Genomic DNA, 26051 nt, shown 5'->3' on the forward strand with positions numbered 1-26051 from the left:
TGGTGATCTGTCCACAGACGTTGCATCTCCGATCATGGGATTGAATGGCTAGGGCCCACTAGCCTGTGTCTGAGAAGTGCGTCGAGCTTGTACGCAAGAAACGCAGGGGATGATTACTGGGGGAAGACTAGTCCGTGCGTGCCACGTTGTGTCCTAGTCACATGACATGTCGACTGTTCAATACTTCAATGGCACTATGGCTTTCGAGCGATTTGTTTTTCTTAACGAAATTATACATAGCACTTTCATGTTGAATTGAAAAGAACCGAGGGTCACAACAATTTTTTATACTTCCTATATGACCAAGTATCACTCCATTCAAAATTATCCCGAGCCAATTCACTTTAACTCGCATAAATTCTCATCTTTTAAGACAAATAACCATTTTGGCCTAAGGTTATTTGAAAGCTCGGTAATGTTTTTGCTTTCCAAACAAAAGGTTGTGCTGTTTTGAAAGATGGGCATCGACCTAGAAAAGAGGCAAAACTTGCATGTGTAGTTTAAAATCCACATGTCTTTGTAGTATGAATAGCTATCTATCTAGGACCTCCAAAACCAAACACAGTTAACGTGGATGAGAAGAAGATCTGGCCTCATATAGAGAAATGGATAGTTTCTTAAACCCCAAGTTCAATTACAAGATGGAAAAGGAAAAACATTGTGCCAACACACAGAAAGAAAGATGGCCGAACATTCAAGTTGTCCATCTTCATGCTCACCTAATCCTGGTTGACCTTTTAGTATGTTTACACACCAACTTTAGGAGTAGGGATCACTATATTTCTTGTCGTTATGATCAATCACAAGCACCAAGCTTCGCATCAAAACAGATATAGAAGCTAGCATTTATACATGCGATCAACACTCCAATAAAATGGGCTCATAGAAACCAAACACGCTCATCTCGGCAGACATGCCATAGAAACCAGGCAATATGTCATCGAAACATCATGTCCTCGTTTGTATCGGGAAGTCCATACAGCTTTGTATTCTGCCCTTCTCATCCAATTCGACTTTACAAGTTGATACAACTTAGCGTTGGACATTTACCGTATAAAAAATATCAATCTTCAATCGCAAGTTTGTTTTTCCAAACTTCCATCATCCTGTCATTTTACCATGCCAGGGTAAGCTAAGAGTTGTATAGAAGTAAGATACAATGAATCTACCTCAATCACTCCTAACTTGTATAGAGTGGAGGGTATTGTTATGTTACTCAACGAGGCTTAAAATATCTCAATACGAGGAGGAGTGTAACCAAAAGCTTTTCTTCGAAAAACTTCATTGGTGCTGTTCGAGGGACAATAAAAAGTATCATCAGTTGCAGAGTTGTATAATATCGCACTTGAGAGTCATCTTTCATTTGAATTATGAAGTTCTGAAGACTAAATTTAGTGCTACTGAATTGTGTGCGTGTTGACCTTCCTCGCGTCGGGAAATGAAGTGCAACTGTGCGAGGGCATGACTCTTTGCTTCCAAGGTTTCGCGGGGTGATGAGTGTGAATTGTGATGGCGCGACGAGCACATTCTCAGCTCAGCTCATTGGCGGCCTGGCGCCGTTGCTGTCGCCGGCACTTCCGTTCTCGCACCTCGTTCGAGGATGATCCTTCTACCAGACAGCAACTGCCCGATGCAAGCCGACGAGGCGACGAAAAGGCGGCCTGCGTCCGGCCGCCAGGTAACCCCCTCGCGCCCCACAAGAGAAAGCCCAAAGCGCGCTCCGCGTGGAGACGCTTCTAGCGGCCGTCCATGTGTGGACTGGGCGGGACGTGCGACAACTCATCACCCGTATTGATTTGTCCGCTGCGAGGCGGGATCTCCTGCGCCGGCGATCCCACGGCGCACCGCGCTCCGCCCGTCCGCTACGCTACAAGCGCAGGCCACAGGCTGGGTCCGGCGAGGGAAGCCCCGCAGGGGATCCCTCGTCTTATCGCCTCGCTATCTGCTCTGACACGGCACCTATCCGCCTATAAAACAACCCGGCGGGCCGGACTGCCGGCCGGCGCGACCGGTTCGGCCAAATCGGACGCCGGGGAGACGGTGCACCAGCGAGTGACCATGGCTATAAACTCCCCCGTCCCGTCGAGCACGCCCTAATCATGAGCCACTCGCCGGTCGGGCTTCCGTAACCACGCCACCAAACCTCCGACTCCCCTCTTGGGCCAAGCCGGGAGCGCACGGCACGACACCGTCGCCTCCCCACGTTTCGAGCGACTCCACCCTCCTCGCTCGCATTCCGAGTTCCAGCCAGCCAGCCAACCAACCACCGCTCCGTCTCCCAAAGCCTCGCCCTCCGAGAGCAGAGCTGCAGAGAGAGGGAGGCAGGAAGAGAAAAAATAATCCGACGGAAGGGACAAGGGCGCGGCGAGGGCGGGGACGGGGAGGAGGCCCTGGGCGCGGCGGCGGGGGCGGCAGGGGCGCCAAGCGCATGGCGTCGTCGAGGGTGATGCCGTCGTCCTCACCGTCGCACACGGCATCGGATCTCGCGCGCTTCGCGCAGGCCGCCAGCAGGCCCGGCGGCGGTGGGGGCAGCGGGCTGGGCTCCATGAACGTCGAGGAGCTCCTCCGCGGAATCTACAGCGACATGCCCACCCCGGCGACTCCCGCGCCGGCCGCCGACCGCCCGATGCCAGCGGCGCCGGCGCCGGCGCCGGGGATCGCCGCGCGGAAGACGGCGGAGGAGGTGTGGAAGGAGATCACCACGGGGGTTGGCAGTGCGGGGACAGCGGCTCCCGTGCCGCAGGCCGTCGTCCCCGCTGGCGCGGGAGGCGGCGCCGGCGCCGGCGGGCCGGAGATGACGCTGGAGGACTTCCTGGCGAGGGAGGGCGCGGTCAAGGAGGACGAGGTTAGGATTTCGGGCCCCTCGGCGCCGGCCGAGGGGCAAGTGGTCATGGGGTTCCTGGGCGGAGCGGAGGGCGTGGGTGTGCCTGGCGGCGGAGGCGGGAGGGGAAGGAAGCGGCAGTTGATGGATCCAGTGGATCGGGCTGCGATGCAGCGACAGAAACGAATGATAAAAAACCGCGAGTCTGCTGCCAGGTCACGCGAGAGGAAGCAGGTGGGTGCACAAATGTTGCATTTCTGAAGAATTAAGCTTTGTATTTTGCAAATTTGAGTGGAAAATTTGACGTCCTCTCGTTGGCTGATGAAGGCTTATATCGCTGAGCTAGAGACTCTAGTCACGCAGCTCGAGGAGGAGAATGCCGAGCTGTTGAGAGAACAGGTAATACTCAGCTCTGACACCTTTCATGGGGTCTGAATGACGGCGCTGGGTACGGGAAACCGTATTTCTGGGAATTCTTTTTACTATCCATAATTCGATGAGTTCAAACATTGTGTCATTGGTACAACACTAGGTGTTGGGCTATGCAGCCAAAAATATACCACGGTGACATTTGTTTTCAGAAACCTTTAGGAACTGAAAATTATTTTACCAAAAGAAGATTAGAATACATAGTATTGCAAAATGATGGACCCCAAATACAAGTTCCAGTGCATATAGTATTATTGTTACTAAATTCTGTTTACCCTTAATGTAAAAATACTTTTCATCATGCTCACCTTATATTAATTCCCTTAATTCAGTTCATCTCCCTGCTATGCCTAACCTGAATGGTGCGTGAAACCATCCTTTTTACTTTTTAGAGACTATAGTGCTTGAATGTTCATCTATATGCTAGCATCTTACCTTCTAAATGATGTTATTTCAGGAGGAGCGGCACCAGAAGCGGCTTAAAGAGGTAAGTTTCTTAAGTTTTTGCTTTTTGATTTTAACTTATATAGATCATCAAATTCAAACGTTATTGAAATTTTGTTGGCTAACGTTTGAAACTATCACCTCAGAAAGCATTAATCATCTTTTCATCTCAGTTTAGCACTCATGTTTCTGAATATTGAATAATCATCAAATACTGTTCATGCTTAAAGAGCATCTTTCTATGATTTCTCGAATCTGGAAAGTTAGGCATCCTTTGTCTATTTGACACTCCAATGAGCTAACGTGCCTAAGGCTCCTTGGTGGCCGGCCAAAGTGGTTTGGCAATAGATAACGTGTGATTTTGATAGCTTGCAATTGCAATTGAGCAACACATGACAAGTGTGAGATAGTCCTTTTCATCTTTCTCTTTCTCTTGGGGCCATTTGCCTCTAAAGGTGGTGAACTGCAGACACCTGTGTTTTAAAAAGGCTGGAGCCTGCAGTCGTGAAAGTACTTCTCGGCTGTAGCCCCATTTGTCAAAGTTGAAGCTGAATACAATTAAATATCGTGTAGTTTTGTCACTGTCGGTTGGAATTGGGACTGCGATGTATTCTCAACAAGTTTTGTGTAAATTGTCCAATAGAAAGAAACATGGCGTATTGTTTCACTTCCATTTGGATGCGCAGGGTGTAGTTGACTTGATGGCTTATGTTGGGCCTTTTGGATTCACTAACTTGAGCAACATTCATTTGTTTTTTATGGTGCCATTTTATTTTGTTCTCTAAAGAATTCATTTGGTTTATACAGCTTTTGGAACGAGTGACGCCAGTCATTGTGAGAAAAAAACCGCCACAAGATCTTAGAAGAACAAACTCGATGCAGTGGTAGCCTTGAGCCAAGCTCAGCTGCCATCCCCCTACAGTTATAACATAGCGTTTGATCCTGTATGTCAATTTTCTATTCTATCTGCGGCAACTTAGTTGTAGTACCTTAGCAAATAGCATGAACAGTTAGCCGACACAAAGCTTAAATGAAATCGTGTCATGTTAGTAGTGTTCATGAGCAAGAAAGCCTGTTATTACTGTTTGGTTAATGGGCCTGTTTTGCCTGATTCATTTTCTATATTTGTCAGTGTGACCGGTATATTCGAGCAAGAGAATAGTACTCCAATAAGCAGTCACTTGAAAGTAAATTAAAATATCAAAATACTAGGATTAACTCATCCTTAATTAAGCTTCGTATATTAGCCATAATGATTCAAGAGTTGGCTGGACGACATTCAGAACAGATGTGTAGTTTATGTGTGACCTGGACAAGCCTATCCTCTCTATAATCTGCAAGTTTTTATAGAAGAGCAAACTTTGCCTACAATTCTTGCGAAAGTTGTTGATAACGAACTGTGAAGATATTAATATGTAAATCAGACTGCATGTTAGTGTGATCAAATTCTCCTTTTCAAAAAAGGTGTGATCGAATTCACTGGTGATAATCCATGAACGGAAGGTAAATACTAAGTAAAATAAAACAAAATTACTAGTGATACCGTACAACACAATACCCTCTTTGGGGACTATTGAATTCAATTTGCTGCGTTCGATCTGACCCAAGAAACGCCATGGTTTTCAAGACCTCTAATGGTCGGTAAGCATCAGTTTTGCAAGCTACTCAGTACTAGAGAGTTAAGCACAATTCCTCTTGGGAATGTTAGTGAATGATTGTGACTCAGGAAGTCGGATCATGTTCGTACCAGGCAGTTACTGTCTTCAAGAAATGAAAAAAACACAGCAAATGTTATGCCCTGATGGCCTTTCAGGAGCTCCAGGAGATCAGATGGAGGTAATTGTCTCCTACATCTGCCTAGCATCAGCAATGAAGATACTACCGGACTCGCACCAACCTGCCACCACATCAGTATTGGCACACTGCAGCATGCACACGCAATGTGATCGTCAGAAAATATAATGTCCTTGCCGTAACAATGACATGGGGGTGTGCATTTTACATGTGTGGTGGTGCTGAGAAGCCTTATATTCTGTGTGTATTAAGTTATGATGTTTGGGGGCTTTAGAGATGGGGCCTGGGAGATGGGAGTACCTTTGAAAAACCCAACCAATTGGAATCGCCTCGAAATGAGAATGCTCGTTCACTTTCTTTCCAACTTCCACAGGTAATCTGTAGTGAGTTTGTATGTCAAAGAATCTATATTATCCATTGATAAACTAAAGTAGTATAAAGACTTTCCTGCATGGACCGAATTAACTACATTCTCCAGGCTACAGGTTTACAATCTCCAACATGAATTCGTGCTATGCAGTTATATGTTACATCAGTACATCATGTGCAGAAAGATTTGATGAAAGCCTCGATGATACAGCAATGCCGAATTGAGAAATCAACATAGATGAAACTACTGATCATCATGGAGTTTCTTGCTATAACATTCAGCACTTTACCTACCTTCAAATGACATGGGATAAGAAGTAACGTACTCTAACTAGTAGTTCGAGCTGTATGAGATCAAGGTCTAGGGAAACAAGTCAGATGCATACCTCATAGTCAACACCTTGGACGTAGATGAAAGATTGGTCAACTGATGAGAATGAAAGGCCTGTAATCTGCACCAGAAAGAAATAAAGTGGATGAAACTTATCCCTGTGATTTGCATGAAAAATCTAGTTCACATTTCCCATTTTTTCATGATTCTCCCAGTACTATATTTCCAACATCTCAGCTGAAGGAAGTAGGATCAGAAGTGACATATCAAACCTCATACTTGGAGCAGCCTACCCATCTTGACAAAGCAGACCACCTACATACAAGAAAGAAACTGAAGTGATCAATCAGATTAGATTGATTCAGCAAATTGGCGAAAGGCTCTTACAGTCTTCATGTCCATTCTCTGTAGTGGGTACAAAGAAAAATGAATAAAAGGTTCTGGAAGCACAAGACAGACAGAGTGCATTCTTAATGCAGTTGCTCATCTAATCCTTAAAACTAAAGAGCAGAATCAAACCAACCTGCGAGGATCATAGATGGTGACAGCACGATCTGTTCCACCAACAGCAATTGGCCCTGAAGGCGAACTACAGACAGAATATATAATATCTCCAATGGATCCAGAAATGCGCTGTACACATCCCCCATTGTTGTTCATTCTTAAATCCCAGATGCTCAGCTGCAATAAATTACCATGAGAAGACAAAAAAACATTTAACAGATGTTGAGCTGGATTCTAACCTGAGAACCTTCAGCAATAGCCAACAGAGAATTGCTTTCATTAACTTGTGGTGAGCATTGAACAAAGCTAAATGAAGATGGATACCATAACCTGCAGTTTCAGTTTTACCCACAAAGTCATTTTTAAAATTACAGACTACAATCGTGGGTAATGGATGCTGATAGAGGAGTTTGTCATTTAATGTGTTGAATCTGCAGCAGCTTACTTCAAATATAAAGATTGTACATGCAGAGATCATATATGAGAGTCGATAAGTGGGTTAGGATTTCTTTATCTGGAGCATGCCATTTATTGGAGGAATCTGACTTTTGTTAGCAACACAGCAGTTGGACAACATAAATTATCACAGCCAAAATCTTTTGATATGGAAACTTACGCGCGTAAACTGCGAACATGAATGTCCTGATCGTAGATGTCAATGCTCTTGCACAACTGACGAGCAACAGCTACCTGAAAGGAACATCAATTAGCATGGATTTTCCAAACTCCATGAAGCAATATTCTTATGCTAAACTATAAAAAATCAATAAGAATGTGAGGCAAAGTGTTTCAACAAGACCACAAGGAAACTTTTTTATGAGGGGAGCACAAGGCAAACTTGAAGTGTATAGTAAAAGTGCAAAGATACCATGGATCGCTGAGTTGGGCTAAAGCATATCCCAGCCCAACTGCCTTCCCCAACACCACAATCACGAGGTGGTACTGAATAGGATGTCCTGTCAATGTCTGAGAAAGTTTAGTAATGACTTGTTACGCTTCAAACTTGAAACTAATACAAACTTGTTTGGCAAAAAATAATTCATATTACAGTTTCAGAAGTACCTTTGTGCTAACATTAAGTTCCAAATAATAGGCAAAAGCATATAATGAAACTACATTTCTTGAATCTGAAATGTTTTGATTTAGATTACATGGGATAGATTACAACATAAAAACCTCTCTTATGGAAGAGGAGAAAGCACAGTAATAGACAAGATAGTGAAGATATACCATCAGCCATGATGTCCAAACGAGATACAATAAGATGACCATACGAGTCAACTGTTCCCAGGATCAAGCAATTATCACCTAGTATGCCAGGAAAACATAAAACCTTGATACAAGCCATGAAGATCAAAAATCCACAGTATATTCATTGGAATTTTTTAAATATGGCAGGAAGTGCTTGTTGAAAAATTTGAAGCAGATTGTAGTTCTAACAGCATTCCCTCCAGCTAAAACATAATGTATGGTTATGCTATTCACAATTCATGCATGCTCTCTGATATCAATAGCCTTTAGTTTCATCCGGTAAAGCTGGATATACCAACTCAAAAGCAGGATGATAAGATATCAAAAGTTCAAAATAGGTTTTGGTGGCTGTTTGGACTCATATTACTATACTATATTTTATACCAATTGCCGAATGAGTAACGCAACTACAAAGTAAGATCCAACACCATGTTTCATTAAATGCTGAATACTGCACCTTCGCCCTCTGCAAGAGCTACACTCTGAATCTCAGAACGATGCGGGCAGCGATCCACAACTGACGAGTTTATGACCTTTCACATAGAATTGATTTTTCAATAAGCAAAACTGAAAGATATATGGAAGAGAAGGAAGGGAACTATACCTGAGAATTATCAGGAATCAAAAGGCTCTCCTTTCCTTTGGACAGCATTGCACCATCCATGCTTATCTTTCAGCTCCAAGAGAAGAGAGGAAAAAAACAAGTTCAGAAACACATCGTGTCAAAAATAATGAAACAAGCTGCATCCTCTTGTTCCCGCACTAATATACTTCCCACTCTAACACTGTATAATCCCTAATATTAAGAAGAAATCAGCGACTAGAAAATCACACAAGACAATTTCAGTAACCCCAATTCCAAAGCTGAATGCATTGAGCTTCGATCCTAACAGCTAGCGCCACAGCAACCATTCCAAGGGGTCATGAGATTACAGAAACCACCGCCGAACACTCTAATCAGCGACTTCCAATCGACTCCCCAATAGCGGGAGCATGATTTATAATGCAATACAGTTCTACGAAACAAAAGGAGCAACAGAAGGGGGATGTGAAACCTCGATCTTGTAGACGCGGCAGCCGGAGGCGAGGTAGGCGGAGCAGGAGGAGCCGGCGCCATTGAGCTGAGAAGCGGAGAAACCGATGAGAAGGGACAAATCAGAAGAGCTGGAGCTGGGGGGTTTAGGGTTTAGGAGGCGCCCCCGTGCTTGCGAAGCAAAGCATGGGCGGGGCGGCCGCTCGCGTGCGTGCGTACGTACGTGGACGGCGAGGCGGGTGGGCTGGAGGCTGCCGGGCGTCGGGTCGGAGAGCAGGGCCGGCGGGACGGCCGCCTTCCGCAGGCTCCGCGGCGCCAGCATCGTCGGCCGCATGTTTCCCCCCTCTTCCGCAGCGAAATCCGTTGGGGTCCTTTTTTTGCTCGTTTCCTGTTTGCTCTGCCCACCTTTGTCCCCAAAGGGCCGAGACGGCGGCGCGCGCACAGCAGCTAGCGAGTGATGACGCCGGCGGCGGCGCGCGTGCAGTGCAGGCGGACAGCAGCAGATTGGCTCGGCCCGGTTCCGGTAAAACAGAAAGCGCTTGCTGCTATTGCTAGCGCTCACAATTTGCTGCGTGCGCAAGCGCTCTGCTGGGCTAAGAAATCGCGTCCTGAAGCGGAAACCATGCCATCTGATTTAATTCAGCAACTTAATAAAATCATGCGGACTAGTTTCACCCCTTGCGAGTGGTGGTAGTGGTACTCACACGCTCACAGCTCGAACTCTATTCGGTCGTCTTTCAGCTTCGAGGGAGGAGGAGAGAGGTGGTAGTGGTACTCACACGCTTTCTTATAGATGAGGAATCCGGCGATTGGAATTAGGGTCTTATTCGAACGTGCTTTATAAAAGATGATGCAGAAAAGATACTACAGATTTCCATTGAGCAAAACTACTTGTGAGGATTTCCCAGCCTGGCCACACTCTAAAACAGGCCACACTCTAAAACAGGAATTTGTACGGTCAAAACAGCATGTTCGTTAATAAGAATTGAAAGCTTTCATAGATTTACGAGTACTAATGGCAGAGGAGAAAATTCAGATCAAAAGGAAGCTTCTAAAATGCGGAAATATCTTTGGTCTATTCAGGCGCCGCCTAAGATGAAGGTTATGTTATGGAGGGTGGCTCAGGACTGTTTGCTAACAGGTGCTCAACTCAAAATCCGAAATTTAAATGCCTCTCTGATATGTGCTGCAACTGTGGCATGGAAGAAACGGCGCAACACGCTATTTTAATGTGCCAATACGCATATGAAGTTTGGCGTGAAATAAAAAGTGCTTTGGCATCAGATGCAAAATCCAATATTTGGCTTCTATCAAACAATGGCTCTTTAATTTCCTAGATGGTGCTACTGATGAGGAAGCAATGATCTTTACCATCACAGCTTGGCATATTTGGGAGGCAAGAAATGCAGTAAGAGCTTCCGGTCACATCGGATGTTTGGACATCAATTGGAAGTATTAAATATAACTTAATTATAAAATCAATTGCATAAATGGAGCCTAATTCACGAGATGAATCTATTAAATCTAATTAGTCCATGATTTGATAATGTTGTGTTACAGTAAATATGTGCTAATGATGGATTAATTAGGTTTAATAGATTTATCTCGTGAATTAATGCCCATTTATGCAATTAATTTTATCATCAGTTTATGTTTAGTCCTCTAATTGGCATCCAAATATTCGATGTGACCCCAACTAAAAATTAGTACCTGATCCAAATAACTTCTAGGCAATCATGAAAATCATGTTCATCCCAATGTAGTTGCAGAAAGGGTGAAAACTTATGGACGAATGGTCTTGCTGCATTTATTTAAATCACCAACATCGCACAGGTGTGAATCTGAATACTCTGTTCCAAATTGGATTCCACCGCCGGATGGATGGTTGATGATTAATGTTGATGCGGCAACGTTTAAAAATCCACCTCGCATGGGTTTCGGAATTGTGGTTCGTGATCTTAGAGGTGATTTCATTGCCAGTTGCTATCAGCTAATACAAAAGATTTGATGACCCAGAGCTAGCTGAAGCAATAGCAATAAGGAAAGCTGTCTCCTTTTCGTTAGAGCACAATCTTTAGCAAGTTGTTATAGCCTCTGACTCTTTAAGTGTTATCAAGAAGATAAAATCCAAGGTCTATGATAGATCTCATGTGGGAGTCATTATTCAGGATGTTAAAAACTTAATCAGTGAAAATTCTTTTAAACTTTTACCCATGTTAGTAGATTGTGTAACGAGGCAGCTCATATTATAGCAAAGCAAGCTGATATGTTTACAGATGTAATTTGGTTTAATGAGCCTCCGGACATGATTCGGAACATCATCTGTATTGGTTTAATATATTGCAGCCTTGTTATAAAAAAAAGAGAGAGGTGTAAAAGTAAAAGAAGCCCACGCCAAGGCATGATCACATTCTGGCCATTTCCGATGCGGCCCAATAACCTAGTACATACTATTTGGCCCGAAATCAAGTGTGGATTGTAGATATTTTCTCTAGAAAAGAAGATAAATGGAAAAAGTGAGGGTAGTAGATCGCTGTATGCAAGGCTACGCGCAGGTAAAACGATAGGGATTAAAATTTCATTGGTCAATCTGGGCCATCTGCCCTCCATACATATATCAATTGCGCAGATCGCACGAAGGTTCTGTCCTGTCCAAGTCTTTCGCATCAGGCTCGTTGTCCACTTCCACAGCCTCAAAGTTCCTCAGCCAATCTACCCACGACGCATGGCGCAACTCTGCTGCTGGGTGCCAGTACCATGCTACTGGTTCTGTTCAAAAAAATACAACTAGAGGCAGAATATACTCATGCTTCATGATAATTGAATACTGTTATTAAAAAAATACAACTCTTACTTCTTGGGGAGTTAAAATAATTTTAAATTTAACTAAATTTATAAAAATAGTATTAATACTGTCGGAGGAAATCTCCAGCCGGGTGGCGGAAAGCACCCGCCTAATCCTAGTTAAGGATGGGTTTGGAGGAGATTTAGCAGCGCTCGATTGGTGGGTAGATGAACGCAGTAAGGACGCAAGGATTTAGAGTGGTTCGAGCCGCCGGAGCGTAATACCCTACGTCCACTTTGGTGTTGTATTGACTATGTAAGTCTGGATGGAAACTAGCGTGAGCTTGTCTGGAACCTGTCCTCTAACGAGTGCACTCTCTCTTTTATAGTTCAAGGAATGTGCTTACACTGTGCGGAACCCCGACAGGTGGGCCCGGCCAACTGGAGCCTACTCTATGTGATATGGAGATCTCCATCTCCAGCTCCTCGTAGCCTTCACGGTTGGGAAGATAATGTGCGGATCCACAACCTGGATACGGTCGTGTGCTGCCTTGCAGGCACAGTGACTGCCGTCAGCGTTACTCAATAGTGGAGCCGTGCCACCATTGTTGAGTGAGAACCTGTCAGGCGAAGGAGCAGCGTTGACCCGCCGCGCCGTTGCCTCCGCGCGCACTGTAGCAGCGCAGGGCTCGGCTCTCCTGTTGCAGGCCATCATCACGCACGAGCGTGGCGCCGTGACGGGACCGTACACCGCTTGCGCACAGTAACGGTTGTAAGGATCGATGGACCAAGAGGGGGGGGTGAATTGGGCATTTTTCAATTTCTAAAACAAAGTAAATCAACCTTAACCTATCCAATGCTAGTAAGACACCAATTCACCAACCGGTTAACTAAGCTACCTACACAAGCTAAGAGAGATAAAAAGAGAAGTAAAGCCTAGCAAGGTAGAGTAAAAATATGATCTCTAAGTCAAGCACATGAGTAAATTGCATGAAAGAAAAATGCTTGAATAAAGAGAGTGGACAAGAGACAACCGGATTTTTTCCCGTGGTATCGATGTGTTGGAACACACCCCTAATCCACGTTGTGACACTCACAAAGAATCTTGTCACCTCCCAAGTCACGGAGACGAGGGCGCTCACTAAGAGTCTCCGTTCACCATCCCGGCGTGGTGGAGATCAAGCTACGTACAATCTTCTTCTGCGGGCTCCCACAATTCTTGGCAAGCTCCGAGAGAAACACCCCGATCACCAAGATCGCCTAGGTGATGCCAATCACCAAGAGTAACAAGCTAAGACTTTCACTTGAGCAAGAACACCAAGAACGGATGCACACAAGCTTCTCTCTACTCAAATCCTTAATCTTGCTTCTTGATTGATTGAATGAACAAGTGTGTGATATGATGAGGCTCAAGGTGGCTCTTGACTATAGTCTGAGTATTTGGATGTTGCCTGCTGCCAACCACAGTAAAATGACACATTGAAGGGGTATATATAGGCAGCTCACATGAATAGAGCCGTTGGAGAAAAAAGCTGCCAGAAAACTGCGTAGCGCCGGTTAATCCGACGTACCTCCAATAGTCATCGTCGGTTTAACCGGTGAATGTAAACTGCCACCTTCTGGAAACTAGCCGTTACAACTTGAGCAGATTAACCGACGTATCATCAGTTTAATCGGTGAGTGTAGTTGTCCACTGATCAACTGGAAAACCAAATCTCTGGACAACTGCACCGACATCTCATTTCAAACATCATCGGTTTAACCGGTGTATTGATTTGTCCAGACTCTGCTGACTTCGTTTAACTGACGTATAGAAAAGTGGAAGCGTCGGTTAAACCGGTGTTAAGGATTTTTTTCTGATTTTGCCTTTTTTTATTTGAGTCTTGAATGAAATCCAAATATTCTTGAGATATAAGTTGAGAACCACTTGTTTGAGCTTCTAGAAACCTGAGTGATCATTGTGTGCATCCATTTTCAAATGACCAAGTCCATGCTCAAGTTAATTAGTCTTAACCCCTCTTAATAGTGCGATCACTACAAAACTATAAAACCTATACTAACCTAAATGTCCTTCTCAACCTTATGACACTTAGGACTAGAAAGATCCTTAGTCTTGACATAAAATTGAGTTGAATGCCGAGATCGCCTTTTTGAATAACGAAAATTAGGGGTCTCTTTTGACTTATGACCAAATGAGCGATAATGATTTATTAAGCTGCACAATCTCATTAGTCACAATAATGGTTATCATTAATCACCGAAACATACCTTGAGGGCCTAGATGCTTACAACGGTGATACGACGCGCCGCCTTGGAAACAGGCGGGCTTACCGTGATGTCAGCCCACCTGCCCAGCTACCGCATTAAATGTTGGTAGGTGGCCTGGAGATCTACGAAGGGCCTCTTGCCACATGCACGTGGCAGGGCCAGCCCCGCCCCCACCATGGGAGGCGGCACGTGGTGGCACCGGACCCCTTCCCGGGGGAAGGGGGATCCGGGCCCCCGAGACCGGTTGGAGCGGTCAGGTCTGTGATGGTCCGGCCATCACACGTGGCAGCCCCGGACCTCCTTGGGGAGTCCGGACCTCCGGGGGCTAACCGAGAGCTCTCCCGCCCCCCTAGCACGTGGAGGCCCCGGACCTCTAAAAGCACAGGGAAGGTCCTGAGATCATGGCCCCAGCTGTCAGACCCGGACCGTATGTCACGTCACTCAGAAGGCGAGGGGGAGATCACGTATAGTGATACGCTAAGGGTCTGGACACTCTAGTAGGAGGTACCTATGTCCGTGCGTACCGATAAATACTTATATTACAAAATAAGTACTATTAGATTAATCATGTAATAAATTTTTATACTAAATTTGGAGATATAAATTATAGTATTTTTTATATAAATATGATTAAATTTAAAATTGTTTAATTTATTGGAAAGCGAGAGTTGCTTTCGTTTTTACGGAGGGAGTAAGTCGCAGCAGCAGCAGCAGCAGCTTGCCACGCCGGCTCGACCCAACAGTGCAGCAACACGTCGACACGTACCGGGCGGCCCGGCCTGCCGAGATATCAGCTGCTCTCATCTCCATCGATGCTTATCTGAACCTGAAAGAATATACGAACGAAATATCCTGCCCCCGCTGTCGACGTCTCACGCGCCACGCCAGCGAGGACACGTCCGAAAACCACGGCTCCACGCTTGCACTAGACCACACGTAACGCGCAAGCCAAAGACGCCAGTTACCACGCGCCGGTTTTACCCATCAGCGAACGGCCGGATCGCGCCCGACCGCGACGGCACTCGGCACACGTCGACGCCGGCGACGACGAGTGGGCGACCGGCCCGGTTCGCTTCCCTCGCCTTGCCCGCCACACCAGTTCGCGCACATCGGACGAGGGGAACAGACCGAACGGGACAGCTCCGCGCCGCGCACGCACGCACGCGCGCGCGCTGTCGCCGTTGCGATAGGTGGGAGCGGCTCGTGCGGCGCGAGGGCGAGACGGCGCCGTCGCTCTCGGCCGTGGTGGATGGAGCACCAGTCGACGGAGCACTACGAGCGACGCGAGAGCTAGCTGCTCGCTCGCTCTCGCAGCCAGCGATATAATTATTTCTCTGGAGAAACGTGGTGAAGCGAAATGAATAATGCGTGCGCGCGCGCTGCGGATCTCGCGCTCCGTGGTGCGCTCCAGCTCGGAGCAAAATATTCCGCTCGCCGTATCGCGCTCATGGGCCCTCTCGCTTTCGGTCTGTTCTTTTCTTGCCATGCTTCACCTAGCTCAGCTCAGCTGTTCCGGCCGGCGTCTTCCTTCCCTCGGAAACAAGTCGAAGCAAAAGACAGGGCCACACCGAAAGAGCCCGGCTTTATTCGGGCCGAAAAGGCAGGCAGGCAGGGGCTCATGTGGGATGATGCTCCCTTGTCACGCACACACAGCACAAGCCGCTGCTGCTCCCGCGTCTGAATCTTGTGCGCCGAACTGTGGGGGATACGCCATACGCATACGCGGCTGGGTAATGCGAGCAATGATGGTTAGGCACAGGCGTGCTCGTAACCACTGATAAAAGCAATGAGTCGGTGACCTTATTGATCCCTTTTGTGGGGAGGCAAAAGCCCCTAAAGCCCCCCTCTCACACACTTCTCCAGGCACAGGACGAGATGCAGTGGACTTTAAACAATATAGCCAATCCGGAGACGAGCAAAAAATGCACACCGTACCGTGCTTTATTTGCTGCTATCTTTTCTGAAACCATGCAGGTACAATCACCAATGGGGACTTTCTTATCATGTGGCAATGCCACTGCAAGTATATTACAGATCGGGTAACATGTGGTCCTCCTAATGGAACTTTTTATCAAATGGAGAGAGGGGGCCAACAATACATGCATCCCACATATGTCCACTTCATGGCTACAGCAAGCAAACACAATTACAACCAAGACAACACGACTGGAAATACAAAGAGATACCGAGGGCCTAATTCCAGGGCATCTGTGTTCTCTTTTACCTTTTTCTCCGATTATTCACAGGCCAATTTTGTATCAAAGCTGCTCAGACAGATAGCAAACGCCTGGAAAGCCGAGAGGGGGTAGCGATAGTCCATCGTGAACATATCCCTTGCCACTTTTCCAAACTGTAGAATCACCTTGTCAGGATCTGATGGAGCAGGCTGCGAGGGAGTTGGAGCACCTGCCGGTGGTGGGGTTGTTGCGGCAATCAGCTGGAAGTTCTTCACGGACGCGATTGTCACACGGCCACGGAAGTTGAGACACCAGCACTGCAGCTGTTCATGCCACCTAGGTGGCTTATTACGAAGAACCAGTGGCCTCTCCTTGATTTCACTGTCCTCGTCGTGATCCAATCTGCCGCTAGCAATGCCCGAGATACGAGCACTGCTGCCAATGCCCGAGAAGCGAGCACTGCTGCCAGCAATGTCGGAGAAGCGAGCGCTATTGAAATCCATGGATGAGTCCATGATGGACTTGGACAATGAGGTGGTGCTACGGAATGACTGCGAGAAGGAAGCAGTGCTGCGGAATGAGTCCTCCAGAGCTCGAGGTACAATCTGCTCTGGCTGTCCTGGTACTATGCCACCTGGCTCCACTGATGAGGCAGGTATGGAGTGCATGATGCAACGCATCCGCCTTGGACCTCTTGTGCCAAGGACGTTTAGCTCATATGACACCTGAGCGATGTTGTAACTAACAGAAGGCAACTTCGGAGAGACTTTTGTGGAGTTGAACCTCCTGCTGGTCCTTCCGACAGGAGAAACTACAGCCCCATTATACGGTGGCTGTGTATCATAAATTAAAAATTTTGTACCAAGGAAGTTTGACCTGAAAATTGGCAATACTAGGCTTCTTGTTAAACTTTCAAACGGACAAAATAAAAACAAAGACTACACCGTCACAAACATAATGTTTACCTTATTTTTCCAATGTAGGTTCTGCTTGATCTTGAGGTGCTGCCAGAATCCATTGATATAGTGTACTCTGTGCATGTGGTCTTGCGGTGTCTTCTAGCTGATAAGAGGAATTTCCCACTTTCTGAAGTAACAACTGTGAAGAGGTTTGCATGATATGAGATTTAACAGCAAAATCAAGCACTCAAGCAAGAGAAACATATCAGGCTGAAAATAATCCCATAAGCTCCAAATAAAACAGGATAAACTTATGAGCAGTGCTACTTAAATTTGGAAGTGTGTAAAGCACACGACGAACCATTGCTAAGGCACAGGTAGAGATGGTAGGTGGATTTTGACTTATTCCTCTTTATAAAACATTGAATCATTGTACTTCCTTCTCGAGGACCAGGCTGTCAAAGAAACAAGTCGTGTATCAAGGACAAGAAAGACATCCGCTGCTCAAGGTTTGGAGCTAGTTCTCAATAACATTCAGTTCAAGATTACTAACTGAAGGGGGTGAGTTGCTTTTCCCTTTACCTGTTTTAGAGACACAGGGAAGGTGAGCTTCCCACAAAACTCCGGGCTCAACACAATCTCTTTACACATTTCCCTCCATGTCCTACAAACAGCTGCAAAGCAAACAACATGCTTCCGTGCTGGCCAGGTGCTCTCATCAGCCTCGAGTCTCCGTATTATATCACGGATGAGTTCAGGAGGTAGGCTTGCCCAGTGGCTTTCTCGGATTATGGAAGGTGAGTCATTGAGCTCATGAGATGAGCTCAGGGTCTTCCCTTTGTGATGCCCGGTAAGGCCATAAATACTTGCGAGGGTCACCTCAAAGCTGCGCCTGGACAAGCTACCGAAGCCATCCCTAACATCACGGACTATGCTACGAAATGACATATACGGTAACCAATTCCAGATAACAAGGCATACAAAATCCAGGAGACTATGGCCTGCGAATGGAAAACAAACAACGGTTACTAACTACAATGTTTTCAAAAATTGCACTGGGTAGGAGATAACAACGAACAAATCTTACAGTACCTCCTTTGAAATGATATCAACGCTAGATAGTGCATATGCAGAAGAAACAGCTGCTACAAGCTGCCCCTGCAAAAAAAAAATGTGAGAATGAAACTTAACATGGGTGAATTTGGTTGACATATGGTCGCATAATCGCATCATCACAACTAAAAGTTGATTCAACATAGACATCATAACAACCGTGCATAGCCTAACTAGAAACCAAATCTGATTCCAAATCCATCATGGCTCGGGATGCAAGCAGGGACTTTTGACTTTGACTACACAACCTATATTAGGTACGGAGCATCACTTTAAGCCCAAGAAATCTGGGCATTAAGGTAAACATAGGCACATATAATTGCCAAATTCCCATGAGAACTTCTGTAAGACACAGCACCAGAACAATATTAAAGCCAGTCGCTAGTTGAAATATCATTTCGCGAAGGAAATACAGGGATGTACAGGACCAACGATACCGTACCAACGTACAAGCTACCAGGATCCAGTTTCCTCCTTATTTCCTTCCAGGAAATTTTAACTTGTTTCATATATGCAAGTTGGTATAAATTTGGACGCGAAATACGCACGTTAAACGCGTAGAAATCGAAATGTTTCGCTCGTCAACCACGCAATGTAACCGGCGAAGCTAAGAGGACTAAGACTTGTGAAGAAAAACCCCTAGAAGTCCAGATTCCTCCCCGAAATCTGCCTGGACAACACTGTATCCACCGAATCAGCTCAAACCACCTACCGATCTGGCCATGAACGCCCCCAAGTCGCCCACGTTCACCGAATCACCGCAACGCCACTCGCCCACACACACTACCCGACCAGACAAACCCCTCAAAAACCTACGAAGATCAGAACAGAACCTGAACGACAGCACCCCCAACTTGCGAAACAGGAACTCACATTCCTCGAAGCCGACGCCGCCCCGCCCCGCCACCGGGGACACGCAGGACGCAGATCAGTGCACCTGGCACGAGCTCCGAGCGTCCCCCGGGCTGTCCGTCCTCCACGGGCCACGGCCGCTGCGGCGCACGCGAAGAGCAGGAGGGGAAGGTGAGACGAGGAGGGGCAGGGGAGGGAGGGGGAAGAGGAACCGAATGAAGAGGACAGTGAGCGGGGGCGCTGGGTTTGTTTATCCGCCCCGGCGGTGGTGGGGCGGAGCGGGTTGACCGCACCTTTCCGTTCCGTCGCGGGGGCGCCCCCGTAACGGCGCTCGGACGGGGGCTGAGGCCGAGGGGAGGGAGGGGGTCAGGTGGCACCGTGGCAGGAGAGGGCGGCAGCGGCTACTTGCCTTGCCCCGGCGCTCACGCCATGAAAAGCGGGGCAGGCACTGCTCTGTGTTTTTTTATTTTTTTTCCCACTGCCTTTCTGCTTTGCCGCTCCGCGCGCCCCACACGGTGGTGGGCCTGGCCGGGTGGTGGTCTCGTGGTGGGGGTGGGTGGGCCGGTGCTCGGTGGGGTGCGCGAGTCCGGGCGCCGTGCAGCCCTGCCGCCGCTCTCCGTTGAACGATCAGGGAGGAGTGCCAGTTCAGTTCAGGCCAGGTACCCTTGTTCGATCCGCTTCTGACAGCCACGACCTCAACTGTTGTTACGGCGCTCGACGGTCGTGTGGCACTGTGGTTACGGTAACTTTTTACTTCTGCTGACGCGGTAGAATAGAATAGCACAGTAGCAGTAGCGGTCAAACTAACCGTATGGTGACATGATGAGGCACAGGCACCTGATGAAAAAGCAGCTCACTTAATCCAAGGGAAATCCATGGCGACTGATTGTTGTATCATCACGGCTACCGTGGTAGCTAGCCACACTGTGCTGGCACTCGATGCTGCTCTGACCACCGAGGCACTGTCGGCTCTCATGGCACTGACTGGAGCTAAAAAATTTTGCACAGTGCACGCACATTCTAGGCGCACGGGGTAGTGATTCTAGAAAAAGATTTTGGCGAGCGTAAGGGCACCTAAACGGTCGCTTAAAGTTTTGAAAAAACAGTGGGTACAGTACGTGACTCCTTCCGCTGGGAGCGTCCCATACATCAACCAGACTTTGTCCAGCAGTTCTTTTTTTTTTTGATAAGGAGTTTCCTAGGGTTTGGTCGAGACCTGCGAAATGCTGTAGAAGCTCCCACTGCTGACTTGACTCCGGAACAGAACAACCACCCAAATAACTCGATCCGTCCACATCGGAGATCAGATGAGCTTGCCGTTTTCTACCAAGAGAGTCCACTCCTTCAGTTCACTCCCGGACGCACGGTTCTTCGGGGGCGAAAAGAACTCTACAACGCGTGCGTTTTTTTTTCCTGGTGAGGGAGACGAACAAGGCACAGCACGGTGAATTCCTGCCGTGCACAGGTGAGTGAGCGAGCAGGCACAGCCGCACAGGCTCTGAAACGCACAGCGAAAAAGAGGCCGACGCGGTGGGGGAAAAGAAAGCCTTGGGGTGGATCGAGCTGGGACGAGAGCTTTTCCCTTTCCAGCGGTGAAGGAGAGGCAGGCCGTTGGCTGGCACAGTATATTCTCAGCCTTGCCGCCGCGCGACAGGAAGGTACCGGGGCTACAGCTACAGGGACGCGTGCGCTGCGGCGGCGTAGGGTGGTTGTGCAGTTCGGTTCGGTCCGGTGACGCAGGCTTCACGGCCCCGCGCCGTCCGTGTTGGGTGGGAGCAGGCACGGCCCCGTCTCCTGTCGCCCGTCGCCGTCGCCGTCGCCGCTGCGCGCGAGAGAGCTTGAGCTAGAGAGCTCGTGGTCTCGTGTCTCCCTGTCCCTGCCTGCCTGGCCAAGAAGGTTCCAGCGATCGGGACGTCACCGGACGCAGGTGGCGATGGCCAGTTGGGGGTCGGGGCCGCGTCTCCAGGCGTGCCGCGGCGCGGGCGGCGCCTGACGCCAGCCAGCCCCGGCCAATGCAGCCTCCAAGCGCCACCGGGCGGCAGCGCAAGGCTCCGTTCCCCCGAAATTCGTACTGGGCCAAAACTCACCTGTTGAATGGCTCTACTGGATCGAAGTAGCCAAAAGGATCTTACCATCAATTTCGAGAGAGGGATAACGCCTTGCGTATGATCATGAAGAGACTGCTAGCAGGGTGCTGACTTGTTGAGTGGCCGGGAAACTTTCCTTTTCTATATGGTTCATGAAATCATCAGGCAGCTAGCCGCAGAGAAAGACGGCAGTTTTAAATTTGAAATATTATGGTAGAGCACCGGTGGCAGGTTCCCGTCACTAATCGAGATGAACCGATTAATCAGGGGTTAGCACTGTACTGAATCTCGATGTCTTTTCCGGCCCGTGGGAAATAATGGCGTCGCCTTGTACTTGTCCACGAGCATTTGTCAAAGGGTGGTATCAGAAAGGCTGAACTCATCGGCGTTATCGCTCCAACCACTGCACCGCCGCCTAAACAATCCCGGCTGCTTGCGTCAGCGCGTAACTAAACCCCAGCCGATGCATGAATCATGCAGGGGCCAGGCCAGAGCGGATAAGATAATGCTGCGTGCGAGTCCACGCCTTTGTCAGCTACCGGACGGAGGAACAAAACGCGAAGAAATAAGCATGAGCTGTTCCGTCATCTCCGCTCTACTCCTAATTTCTGTGATCTATCTGCAGCTGGTTTCTTGGTTCTTTGCCATGAAAGACATGCATGGCAGGCCCGGGCGTCTGCAGCCAGGTCTTTTGCCGAGCTCGTCTCGTCTCGTCCAATCCCTGCAGCTCTTGTAGCTGCAGCATGCTGCCTGGCGGAGCAAAGAAGGACGTTTTGGTTCCATCCTGCTGTATGTTCACCCAGCTTTTCTCCTTTTTCAGCCGATACGTTTGCGTCACTGCGAAAAGAAAAGGTGGATTGTATGCTACCGATGCTTCTTTTCATTCAACGGCAGCATGAAAGAGGATAAAAGCAGGGTAGACATGAACGCCAGGGATCGAGTGGTGAACGTTCAAAGCAGTAGCAGGGACAGCATGATAACGCTAATGCCTAGAGATAAGTAGACATCTCTGATCTCTCCCTTTCGTTGCCAGGGCGAGACCGGTAAAGCTGTAGACTTTTGGGAGGAGAGAACAGGTCGTGTATACGGCACGCGTGAATGAAAATGTCAACAGGGGCGTACAAATACTGATCGCGTACGGCGACTGCCTGATCCAGCTGAGGACAACTTTTGCCGTCCAGGGACTATTTTTATCTGGACATGAAATTAGACAGCCTTTGCTTTTGCGTATAAAAAGATTGTGTGGATGTAATTGTGTAAACGTCGAGGATCATCATCATCAGATGAAGGTTAGTCAACATGATCCTTCTTGTGCTTAAAAAACTGCCACTGGAACATCAACGAAAGCGGCAGTTCGAACCAAAATTCGAGCTTCGAACGCTAGCTAGGAGCCATGGGGAAAGCTACAACGAAGAGGCGTTGCGGGGAGGAGGACAAAGAGGGCGCAATCTGGATGCTGAGCGTCGCCCCATGGCTGTCATCAAACTGTTCCACTATCGGCAGCTCTTGCGACGTGTTTCGACAGACCTTGCTGCCATGTAGGTGCCGCTGCCTGGATTCTTTAAGAACAGGAGCAAGGCTCCAGGAGGAAAATGGTAACCCATGATAAATACGTGAGAACGTGATGTGCTGATTTTTTTCAATATTTTTATGTTCTACGGTTCTTGTAGCAAGCTTTTTTAAAAAAAATACAAGAACATTTAATAAAAGATTCATCATTTAGCAGCTGATGAAGAAATCGTGATACTGATAACATTTAAGGCCCGTTTGGTGGGGCTTTGGCTTCACTTAAAACAGCTTTAGCTCTAGCTTTATTGCCAAAGCTGCTTTTACGGTGAAGCTAAAGCTAATCAAAACTGTTTGGATAAAAAATGGCTTCTCTTATATTTTTGCAAATAAACACCTGTGTTATCACATATTAACAACAAGTGTGTTCCAGATTCCGCTAGTTTGTTCCAAATATGAGTAGTTAAACTAGTTTGTTCCAGCAAGTATAAAGGAATTTGTGCCACCCTGTTCCAAACATGAGTAGCAGAACGGTTCTGCTAGCTTGTTCCAGCAACACATTATAAAGGAATTTGTGCCAGGCCGAGTATAAAGCCTAAGTATGAGTAGTTATTTGTGCCATGCCAAGTATACTAGTAATCTGAGCCCAAACAAAAATACTTACAAACAGTCTAGTCCAAACAAGATCATACAATTAAAAGCAAAGACTACAAAGCAAATTTATGATGATCTAGCCAAATAAATTTCCCTCGCAAGGTCATCCCGAAATCTGTCCATGCTTCGAGTGCTAGAATGTGGAGTTGATGTATCCGATGCACTTTGAGAAGGTTGATATCTAGCATATCTCTGCGGTATAGTAGGCACATAATCAACATTTCTGTCACACTTGCGGAAATCTTTATCCGTTGCACTGTTCTCACGAATAAAATTGTGTAGACACATGGAAGCCGCTATAATCATCATTTGCTTCTCGAGTGGGTAAGACGGCATCTTAAGAAGGATCCTCCACTTCATTTTCCACACACCAAAAGTCCGTTCAACTGCGTTGCGGATGCGAGCATGCAAATCATTAAAAAGCTCTTGCTCACCACTAGGTGTCGGTCCTCTTCTCCAATCCGGAACATGGTACCTCTGTCCTTTGTAAGGAGCCAAGTATCCGGGACGGTTTGGATATTCTGCATCTACAAGGTAGTATTTTCCTACAACAAATATGTCAAAAAATTATTAGTACCATTAGATATTCAGCTATATATACAGTTGAAAGGACCTTAAGATGCCTAGGGGGGTGAATAGGCTAATCTGAAACTTAAAAATACTTTGAACACGGTTAGCAACACAAGTGTCCGGATACTCCGGATATATATCCGGTTACTCCGGATATAGTGTCCGGAGTTTCCGGAGATAATGTCCGGACTATCCGGGTATGAAGGATACTGCTACTAAACAAAGATAGAAATGCTGTAAATTGAATCCAGAAAATTTAGGGGGACCAGTGGTACCTCTGAAGTGTTTCTCACCAGTTGTCTTACTCCTGAAACTCGTATAATGATAGATCGCCCTCAAACCCTAAAAGGTTAGTCTCACAAGCAAACAAACACAAATGTACACTAGAATTGAGAGAGAGAGAGACACAGAATTTGTTTCCCGAAGTTCACTCCCAAAGGAGCTACGTCTCCGTTGAGGAAGAATTCAAGAGACGGTGCTCAAGAAATCCTATGCTCCTCTCCCAAGGGTGAGACCAACGCTCAAACCTTAGGGTCACCTACTATGAATTCCTCGGAGAGGAATGAAGATTACAAACCAGATGTGATGCTCACAAATCAATCACGCAATCACAAGCGACGCCTAGCCGTCTAGGAGCTTGGAGCTCCAAGAGTAATAAACTTGAATCCACGGCTAGACTTGGATTGACGTGCTCAAGAGATGAAATCAAGGCTTACTTTCACAATCTTAGCTCTTGCAACAATCTCACTTCAAACCCCAAAGAAAATCACTCAAGAATGGAGCAAAAGGGGAGTGAGAGGGCTCTCTTTTGGTTTTCTGCAGTTCTGGTCGAAAAAGAGCAACAGTGGGAGAGTGAGAGGGGGTAGGAGGGGTATTTATACCCCCTCTCACAGAAACTAGCCGTTGGGAGAGCGGTACCCGGAAACAGTAACCCGGACACTCCGGGTATACGTCCGGATACTCCGGACTTTCTGTCCGGATATTCCGGACTTGTACCCGGACACTCCGGGTTTGACACTGAATTTCACATTTAAGTCCCTTTTTTAATGTTGAGATGGTTTCTTATGATTTTTGTGGGTTCTCTTGAGCACAACTACCATGTCTACACTAGTGGATCAAAGTTCCCCTTGATAGTACGGCGTTCCTATACTCAATTTCAAAAATAAAATCTAGTTCTTAAGAGCACTTGAGGACGCCGCTTTTCATATCATTTTTGAGGGATCACGCTTCTCTAAAAGCTTTGCTTAGTCACCATTAGCACCTGCACACATGCTTAATAACGCGATTAAATATACATGTGATTTGTCATTTATCACCAAAATCCACTCAGGGGCCTAGATATCTTTCAACAGTCAATAGTTACGAGAGCATTTTGCAGTTCATACCTAAAGGGGGATGAGGGAAATTTTCCCTATCTTGCTCCAAAGCATGAAAGAGCACATTAGTGTCATGCATAGACCCAGGCTGTCCAATTGATGCATATGTGAACCTCAAGTCAAAATCAACCACAACTATAACATTTTGAGTTGGTTTTCCACTTCTACCAATGAATCGGATGAGATCTTTTGGAGGTGGTGTTGCTGAAATATGAGTGTCATCCAATGCACCAATACAATCTTTGAAATACGGCATCATCCTACTATCACTACTGATCCTAGTATGTGTAGTAGAGAAGTTCGGATCAAGTGGTTTTATATACTCTTTAGCCATAGCCACTGCACAATTCAATACCTCTTCAAATTTTCTACTCATAGTCTCATTTGAATGCTTGAATACATTTGTCAATCCACTAAAAGACCATCCTTGACCAAGAATTGTTAAAAACAGAGCAAGTGATTCCATTGAGCTCATATGAATAGAAGATTGAAGGCCATAGCTAGTTACCAGCAAATTATGCAACTTGTAAAACAATGTAGCATCCATTCTAAACATCTTATGACTACCTCCTGTCCTCAACACATCCATCATCCAACTATAGCCACTTTGACCAAATATTCTAGGCTCATTCTTGTCAAAATATGTCATATAGTAATTCGCAGCAAGTAGAGCAGTAGAAAATAGATTATTTTGAGCAGCACGTACCACGGTCAGAGATTTCAAAATATCATCATCATCCAAATCAGCATCATCCTCTGAATTATCATCTGAATCAGTAAAATCCATAA

The 26051-nt window shown here is 46.8% G+C and overlaps 3 protein-coding genes across 8 annotated transcripts; 1 reads left to right on the forward strand and 2 right to left on the reverse strand.

Moving 5' to 3' along the window:
- The first annotated feature begins 1991 nt into the window (after nt 1–1991).
- On the forward strand, nt 1992–4787 carry LOC112893269 (bZIP transcription factor 12). Its single transcript, XM_025960502.1, has 4 exons — nt 1992–3055; nt 3149–3220; nt 3708–3737; nt 4502–4787. The coding sequence occupies exons 1-4, from the start codon at nt 2429–2431 to the stop codon at nt 4580–4582; spliced, it is 810 nt and encodes a 269-aa protein (XP_025816287.1). The 5' UTR covers nt 1992–2428; the 3' UTR covers nt 4583–4787.
- Nucleotides 4788–5180: 393 nt separating this feature from the next.
- On the reverse strand, nt 5181–9735 carry LOC112893268. 4 transcript variants are annotated; one of them, XM_025960498.1, is made up of 13 exons: nt 9200–9732; nt 8999–9064; nt 8548–8613; nt 8401–8476; nt 7923–8000; nt 7561–7658; nt 7309–7382; nt 6932–7022; nt 6712–6869; nt 6461–6521; nt 6244–6309; nt 5789–5866; nt 5181–5616 (listed from the first exon to the last, which is right to left on the reverse strand). In XM_025960498.1, exons 1-13 carry the CDS (start codon nt 9308–9310, stop codon nt 5542–5544), a joined length of 1098 nt encoding a protein of 365 aa, XP_025816283.1. In that variant the 5' UTR covers nt 9311–9732; the 3' UTR covers nt 5181–5541. The 4 variants fall into 4 exon arrangements, with proteins under 4 accessions (XP_025816283.1, XP_025816284.1, XP_025816285.1 ...); XM_025960499.1 differs by having other exon boundaries at nt 6461–6503; nt 9200–9731; XM_025960500.1 differs by lacking the exons at nt 5181–5616; nt 5789–5866 and adding an exon at nt 5941–6151 and having other exon boundaries at nt 9200–9735.
- A 6266-nt stretch (nt 9736–16001) lies between these two features.
- Nucleotides 16002–19458, reverse strand: LOC112893301 (tubby-like F-box protein 3). Of its 3 annotated transcripts, none has more exons than XM_025960547.1 (6): nt 19091–19458; nt 18197–18256; nt 17687–18105; nt 17466–17559; nt 17171–17303; nt 16002–17081 (listed from the first exon to the last, which is right to left on the reverse strand). In XM_025960547.1, exons 3-6 carry the CDS (start codon nt 18050–18052, stop codon nt 16265–16267), a joined length of 1410 nt encoding a protein of 469 aa, XP_025816332.1. In that variant the 5' UTR covers nt 18053–18105; nt 18197–18256; nt 19091–19458; the 3' UTR covers nt 16002–16264. The 3 variants fall into 3 exon arrangements, with proteins under 3 accessions (XP_025816332.1, XP_025816329.1, XP_025816330.1); XM_025960544.1 differs by having other exon boundaries at nt 18197–18262; XM_025960545.1 differs by lacking the exon at nt 19091–19458 and having other exon boundaries at nt 18197–19063.
- Nucleotides 19459–26051: the final 6593 nt, after the last annotated feature.

The sequence above is a fragment of the Panicum hallii genome, chromosome 5 (genome assembly GCF_002211085.1).
Source record: "Panicum hallii strain FIL2 chromosome 5, PHallii_v3.1, whole genome shotgun sequence".
Lineage (NCBI taxonomy): Eukaryota > Viridiplantae > Streptophyta > Magnoliopsida > Poales > Poaceae > Panicum > Panicum hallii.